We start from the raw sequence: 8069 nt of genomic DNA, 5'->3' as shown, positions 1-8069 counted from the left end.
ATCAGGTCACTCACAGCAACATTGGTTATTGCTGAGATTTTCTCTGGGTCAGCTTTTATTCCTTCCCTTGTGATGAAATGTCCCAAAAACTTGACAGATTGCCTTAATAGTTTACATTTCTTGGGAGCTAGTTTCAGGTTATGTTCACTAAGCCGACTAAAGACCATCTCGATTCTGTCAATGGCTTCCTGTTCAGTCTTTCCAAACACCAAGAGGTCATCCAAATAACATAACAAACTTAGGTAATTTTGGTCACCGAAGATTGATGTCATCATACGGGCAAAAGTTGCAGGGCTATTGCATAATCCCTGTGCCATTCTGTTATACTCAAACAGTCCAACAGGTGTAATGCAAGCGGTGTACTTCTTGTCATCTTCGTGTATTGGAATGTTATAAAAACCTGATGTTAAGTCCATAGTGCTAAACCAGCAATTCCCACTAAGAGAAGCTAGAGCATCTGTTTGATTTGGTAAGGGATATGCATCCTTTATTGTACGAGCATTCAGCCACCTGAAATCTGTACAAATCCTGGGTTCCCCAGACGGTTTCCATGCTAAGACAAGTGGTGAGGCCCACTCGCTATTGGATTTCCGAATAATTCCCTTCTCCTCCATTTCATTCAAGACTTCTCGCATTTTTTGAAAATGTGCAGGAGGGACTCTTCGGTATGGAAGGCGAAAAGGTCGGTCATCTGTTAGTCTTATACGATGTATAAAGTCTTTGGCCTCACCACAGTCCAACTTCCCCCTGGAAAAGATCTGTTCATAATGAGTAATTAGTTCTCCCAGTTTTTGTTTCCAGAACTCTGAGACCTCACATAAATCTATATTCAACTCTTCCAAGCCAAGATTTTTCAGTACGATCCTCATATCTTCATGAGGTTTATACTCCTCAGGTATGGAACATTCTCTTTTCATAGAATTACCAGTGCAAGTATTTCATGTACTGTGTGATATTGTAACAGCTTTGCTTTTTCCTGACAGTCCAGTTCAAAGTCTTCTAAAGCAATACAAGGGTGGACATCAGCAATTTTTGCATTTCTCCGAATGGTTATTTGCTTATCAGATGTATTAATCACCTTCATGGGAATCCATCTGTCACCCCATAATGATGTAACTGAGCGCCCTACCAATACATTACGTGGGCAAGACTTGGAAGTAGTAGGCTCTATAATAACTGTGCTCCCAACTGATAAGCTACACTTCTCTGGGAGTTTACCCCATACTAAATGTTCCTGATGGGGTTGTAAGACAATACAAGTATTAAGCTTTACGGTGCCTACTTTCTCTGGGATCATGTCACCTTTCCATCGGCTTACATTAGCTAAAAGGTGTAAAAAGGAATTTGAATCTTCATCGCTATGCTTTTCAGGAGCCGCTAGCACTTTCCAAAAATTGTCATCTTTTTTTAGCTGATGGATAATATGTTTGATAACATTTGTACCAATAATTATATCATCAGTTTGCCCTGGCACCACTAGTATTGGCACAATCATTTTACAGTTAAACATTTCTAACAGTATTTCGTACTGAACTCTTGGGTTTACTCTGTTGCCACCACAACCTACAAGTACAATACCACTTGGTGAACCAGAACATTGTTTTAGTAAATTAGCTTGCACTAATTTCTCCTCTACTTGTTCACTGATTGTACAGGCCATTGAGCCACTATCAATCATAGCATTTAGTTCACATTTTTCTTGAACAACAACAGTAGTATAGAACAAGTTGTCATATGGTGCGACCCTTTGTGTTCGTTGAAATACTACCAATGTCTTGTCAGTTATGGATTGAGCATGTTCCCTATAGCAATTCTCTAGGTCATGGACATCATGGGAAATTGGGGTTTGTGAATTTGTGCCCACACTACACCCCTCTACATGCAGGCTTTCTAGTTTAACTGATGTGTCAGTTTCCTTTTTGGACATTCCTGCCTCTTATGACCTGATTGCCAGCACAGGAAACATAAATTGTTCATCATACAGTGTGCTTTTGTAGAGTGTTTGCCATCTTTGCATATATCACAAGTATTGTGCCTCCTTGAATGGGTTAACCCAGCTGTTACAGGCAGCACCGGGTGCTGATAGGCCCCTTGAACTGGGATTACCTTCTCTAGCAATGTAATTAATCTCTCAACATTTGTATTATCTTCCTCTTTAATATAAGATGGAAGGTTCTCTTTTACTGGAGGTTCAGAAAAGTGGGAATCAGTTGATACATTTAAGATCTCCCCCTTCTTGCTAGCTATGGTTTTGACTGGCTTACATTCGGGCCTCAGTCTCTTGTCTCTATGATAACTATCCATCATTTCTTGAACCTCACCCACAGTCCACTTTTCAGCGGGTTTACACCTGAATACACACTGCAAATCTGGCTCTGGGCAGTGTCTAATAAACATCATTGCCACCTCGTGACCTGGGTCTTCCACACATTTCCCTTGCCTTTTTAAACACTCATTGGCAAGATCAATGACTTGATTTAAATGAATCCAGTAGTCTAGACTACTCTCACCAAGCTTTGGGAGTGTGGAATAAAAGTCTGCTAATGGGGTTGCGGAGGATATGGCTTCCCCAAAATGTTGCTTCAAGATACTGTAAATCGCTCTTGGGTCACGTTTAATATCTATAGATGGGTTATTTCTGACCCCAATTTTCACTAGTTCTTTTGCACGACCCATAAGTCTATCCATAATCTCTTTACCATGCTCAGCAAGTTGGTAACCCTTTTTAGTAAGGTAAGACTGCATAATTTCCTCCCATTCATATACAGTACATTTATCATTTTCATCTCCCCTAAATACAGGGGGTTCCTTTACTTTTGCATTGAGTATCCAATTTAATTTAGCCCACTCCTCAGTTTGCTTGTCACTCACTGGCGCAGTGTCACCAAGTCTGGTGTTTTGGGCTGCTAACCCTGTTATAGAGTGGCTAATCTGTTGTCCAACTTCTTTTATAAGATCGGACAAAAACTGAGGGTTTTCAGATGTACCCTGCATGTAGCTAGCTGCACCTCTGCAATAAGGGTCACTATTTTGTATTGTTCCTCCTACCTGTGCAGCGTGCTGATGTTGCAGTTCAGCTACACCATGACCAGTTAGTGCAGGTGAACCAGACCTGGTCAGTGAACTTTCAGGCTGAATTGCTGACATGCCAAAACTTAAATTTACATTACTTATTTTGTCACGTGATTGAATACCTCTTCCCCGTGGTGCAGGGGTTGATTGTAAGTGCCCTGGAGGTGTTGTGCGATGCTCAGACATATTGTCTTTCTATACCACTTACAGAGTCCTTGTAAAATAGTCTCTCAAACCTTTGAACAAAGTCCACTTATTTGTTTATCAGCTGCAGTTACCGCTGGCGAATATGAGAATCCTCACTGGTCACCGGTGCAAATCGATGAAATCCGGGTCACGGCACCAAATGTAACCCTCTGTTTCTGTCACACCGACCCACGTGGCCCTCTATTCCACACACTCCACCAGTGCAGGGGTTGTTACTGCAACAGGCATAAGGACTCGAACACAGGCAGAGATATCATAACTTTACAATGCTTTATTGATTGGCACTGTCTGCTGGGGACCTGTAAAACAGTAAGGAGAACACTGCCAATTTCAGGTACATCACAGGCCACCAGCCCACCTCTTCTGTGGAACTAAAGCACTCAGGAACAGAACAGTGATCGTATAGTGGATTTTACATAACAGAGGAAGTTTAACATAAAGTATAAACATACCTGTAAAACAGTAAGGAGAACACTGCCAATTTCAGGTACATCACAGGCCACCAGCCCACCTACATTACAACAGGCAGTTAATTCAATACATCCCCACTGACATATTACAGGAAAATGTAAAGAAAAGCAACATAGCTAATATACATAGCACATTAGTATATAACAACCTCAGCATAGTACAATAAGCAGTTTATAACTGTGAGGATTACAGCATACAGGTTTTCTCATGGCAGACATTTTAGATCCCATGTGCTCTGCCTGTCTCCATTAATCACTTTGGGAATATGCTACAAACTACTAACCTGATAAAAGCATAATGCTGCTATAGCTGGAGGTAAGACAAGTTGATTCAGCAAAAGAATAACTCTTAAAATCAACCATAAAACTTTTGAGGTGATTAGAGCAGTAACAGACATCTTACCTCTTCTGTGGAACTAAAGCACTGAGGAGGGACCAGACCAAATGGTAGGATATAGACAGGGGGTAAGGGAAAGTCCATTAAGGATTGTGGTCTGGTAAAGATTCTGTTTAGAGTGTGGCTATGATCTTTCCCACAGAAGTTAGCTGCTCTGTTAGAACTATTTATTTCTTAACTAGAACATAATTAACAGTAAAACATTCAAAGGTATATTCTGCACTTTTGGTCAGTATTTTGGTATAGTCCAAGTGATTCTTCCTTTCAGGAATTTAACCTCTTGCAGATCTGAGATATTTGGCGAACATTTATATATTTAAGTTAACTGTGTTAACCGTGTTACATGTGCGGGCACAATCGCGTGTACCTTTTCTTGTGCACCATGCCAGAGGTCATGTAGGGAGAAAAGCAGCGACAGTGCATGGAGTGAGTCTGGACTGGCAAGGCCCAAAAGAGCCAGGGCCCATCAGCCTTTTCCCGGTGTCCCAGCAACCCAGTCCAACCCTGCATATGTGTGTGTGTGTGTGTGCACACATGTATTTATCTCTAAGCACCATGGTTCTATATGCATGACTCTTCCTTTTTTCCCCAGACCATTTTGCACATTCAAAATGCTTTAAGAGAGTGTTATACTTTCTGAAAAGCCTCATGCTGCAATCAGTAAATAGTAAGTAAATAGCTTACTTGCTGTTCATGCGCATGCTTTCTGTTCTTAGTCAAAGGATTTTACCTTATCGCATTATTGCCTCATGTTTCAGATTCCATTATTGCTTTGATTTCTTAAATATGATGGTAAAATGGGACTATTTTACATACAACACCTAGCCTATTTGTAATTATCATTGGGTGGACTGCAGTTTTAAGGATTGTAGTTTATTTGCTGTTGATTACTGAGGGAACTAGTAATATTCAGTTAATGGGGAAAAATACAGCTTGAGCTGAACAATTTGATGTAGACTTGCTCTAAAAACCCAAGAGATGCTTAGAAGATGAAGAAATATATAGATGGGGATTCGACCTGCTCTTGTTTTCTGAACTCATGTTTTCCTTGGGGTACAGTATGTAATGAGCAGATCTGCAACATAAATCCCTTGTCTTGGCACTGTCAGCGGCATTCAGACAGATAAAACTAGGTTTCTATTTGTCTTACAGGCTTATAATAATAGGCTCTTTGCTTCATAAATTGTAAGGCTACGCTATATAATTAGGGATGTAAACTGCATCTTAAGTAATTACATGATTATTTCAATCATTTTCTTAAAAGAACCCAACATGATTGATTTTCTTTCCTCAAATGCATGTTACATATAATAATCACTAATTTACTTTCAACTGAGGCAAATTTTTTATAATATTTTTACATGCAGAAATGATTATCGGAAACATTTCGGATTTAAAGGCATATGTAAGGCATATGTAAAAATATGATTTACATCAAATCTGTATATCTTTTGTAATGAAGATCGTTATTCAGTATTTCTACAGTATTTGCATTTATTAGAGAGCAAAACTGCAGTTAACAGTATGATGTAGATTTATTTTTCCAAGACGAAAACAAAATAAAATATTCTGAGATTATTTTGTATAAAGCTGTGGTACAGGTCATACTGAAATCTGTGACTTGATCTGATTACCCTAATTGTATTTTATAACCATCTGTATTACACCCAAAGTGATCAAATCAAATGATTCAAATGAATGTGACTTGATATTTGAAGAAAATTACAGCTGATTTATGCATCTATCAATGCTGTCCACTTCTAAAAAATTGTTACATCATTTGTAGTCCTACCATTTTAATGCACTAATTGCAAAATGTATTGCAATCCCAAGGATAGTCTTATCTAATGTCCTTATGCCCCTACTTTCATTGCCTTGTACAGGTTGTCAATAACCTTGAACTTAAAGGGATACTGTCATGGGAAAACATGTTTTTTATCAGTTAATAGCGTTGCTCCAACAGATTTCCCAGCTGCCCCCAGTCATGTGACTTGTGCTCTGATAAACTTCAGTCACTCTTTACTGCTGTACTTCAAGTTGGAGTGATATCACCCCTCCCCCCCAGTAGCCTAACAACAGAACAATGGGAAGGTAACCAGATAGCAGCTCTCTAACACAAGATAACAGCTGCCTGTTAGATCTAAAAACAATACTTAATAGTAAAAGCCAAGTCCCGCTGAGACTGATTCAGTTACATTAAGTAGGAGAAATAAGAGCCTGCCAGAAAGTAGTTCCATCCTAACGTGCAGGCACAAGTCACATGACTTGGGCAGCTGGGAAACTGACAATATGTCTAGCCCCATGTCAGATTTCAAAATTGAATATAAAAAAAACTGTTTTCTCTTTTGAGAATTGGATTTCAGTGCAGACGTCTGCTGGAGTAGCACTAGTAACTGATGTGTTTTGAAAAAAAACATATTTTCCCATGACAGTATCCCTTTAACAAACAAGTAGGTCACAAATTAAACATTTTAGCCAATGTAACATAAGCAAGTCATTAACCAAGGCCAGTAAACTAATATAAAGCTCAGTTCCATATGCCAAAGGAACTGGAACAACTGAAAAATCCAACCCTTCTATTTGTAATGGGGAAAGCACTGAATGACAGAGGCTGGTGGACCGGACATCCCCATAGACTTGTACAACATAACTGATCAATCCAATGGCAAATACAGTGGGGGCTTATGTGCAGTGTCAGACTGGGGCATTAAGGGCCCAATCAGAGAACCTGATATCAAGGGCCCACCAACCAGAGCCATAAAACCTTTTCTTCTTTTTAAAAATAATACTGTTATCCCATGTTTGAGAAGTCCATTGGTTGATTGTTAACAAAAGGCACTGTATTTTGCCCACTAGAAGTCTATGGTAAACATTTTTTGCATAGACATATCACAGCAACCATTCCAACTAATTCCATGTGGAAGAATTATACAGTGGAAACAAACAGAGGATAACACAGATAGAGAGACATTGTTTACAACTCTATGGATAGTTAAGGAATGTATTTGATCGTGTTCTTCCTTGCCAGCTCAATATAATTAGCAGTCTCCCTTTTCCTGCATATGTGTGGCAGTACATTTGGCCTCAGTTTCCCTGACCCCATTATAGTGTTTTAACTCTTTCCTTCTTTGTTTGGGAATAAATGAAACAGAACCTGGAAAAGGTAGAAAACTGTTTATGCTCTCTGCTCCCGAAAGGGCAAAAGGGCCCACTAAGATCAGGGCCCACTGGGAAAAGCTCCAGTACCCCGGTAAGCCAGGCTGATGCTCATGCGTAAACACCTGGCAATTTTTCATCAGTGCATTAACCCGACAATCTGTCAAATCTTCTAACTATGCTGACTGCTGAAAGTTAGAAGATGAAAGCAATTCAGTCAAATATTTATAGGACTACAGATAAAATATTGACTTGCCCTTGGTCATAATTTGAAAGAATCATTAAATCCTGCTGTTAGTCACAGACACAGAAAATGACAGAGGCTGTTAGTCCTTAAATCCCTATAGTCTTCTATCTACTTTAGACTTATGAACACCTTCTGCCACCTCCAACAATCATTTATTATTAATTACATTTTAAATGAATAATCACAGGCATCCCTTTGACAACTATTATTTTTTATTATGATGGTTAAAAGTTAGCACTGTTGCATTGCAGTGCTGGCACCCTAGATTTGATTCTGGGTTGGGCACTGTCTGCAGGGAGTATGTTCTCCTCATATTTCATGGGGGTATTCTGGTTTCCTACCATGCTTCAAAAACAGGCCATCAGTTTAATTTGCTCCTGATAAAACTGACCATGATATGTACAGTATAAATGCAATAAGAAAATTAGAGGCCCATTTACTAACAATCAAATTTAATTTCTTTCCACAAATCTCTAAAAATGTGTGATTTTCAATTTTTTTTTTTAAAAAAGCTCTAAAA

At 39.2% G+C, this 8069-nt stretch overlaps 1 protein-coding gene across 1 annotated transcript; it reads right to left on the bottom strand.

Annotated features, from left to right (window-relative positions):
• Positions 1-942: 942 nt before the first annotated feature.
• LOC121396310 lies at positions 943-4427 on the bottom strand. The gene is made up of 2 exons (XM_041571151.1): positions 4153-4427; positions 943-3578 (listed from the first exon to the last, which is right to left on the bottom strand). Exon 2 carries the CDS (start codon positions 3256-3258, stop codon positions 1891-1893), a length of 1368 nt encoding a protein of 455 aa, XP_041427085.1. The 5' UTR covers positions 3259-3578; positions 4153-4427; the 3' UTR covers positions 943-1890.
• Between the last annotated feature and the right edge of the window lie 3642 nt (positions 4428-8069).

The sequence above is a fragment of the Xenopus laevis genome, chromosome 7S (genome assembly GCF_017654675.1).
Source record: "Xenopus laevis strain J_2021 chromosome 7S, Xenopus_laevis_v10.1, whole genome shotgun sequence".
NCBI lineage: Eukaryota > Metazoa > Chordata > Amphibia > Anura > Pipidae > Xenopus > Xenopus laevis.
Note: the sequence above shows the minus strand (reverse complement) of the source record. Positions and strands in the feature narration are given on the sequence as shown.

What these genes read in the sequence shown, in the direction of transcription:
- LOC121396310 (XM_041571151.1), bottom strand. Translation starts at nt 3,258, where the DNA reads ATGTCTGAGCATCGCACAACACCTCCAGGGCACTTACAATCAACCCCT.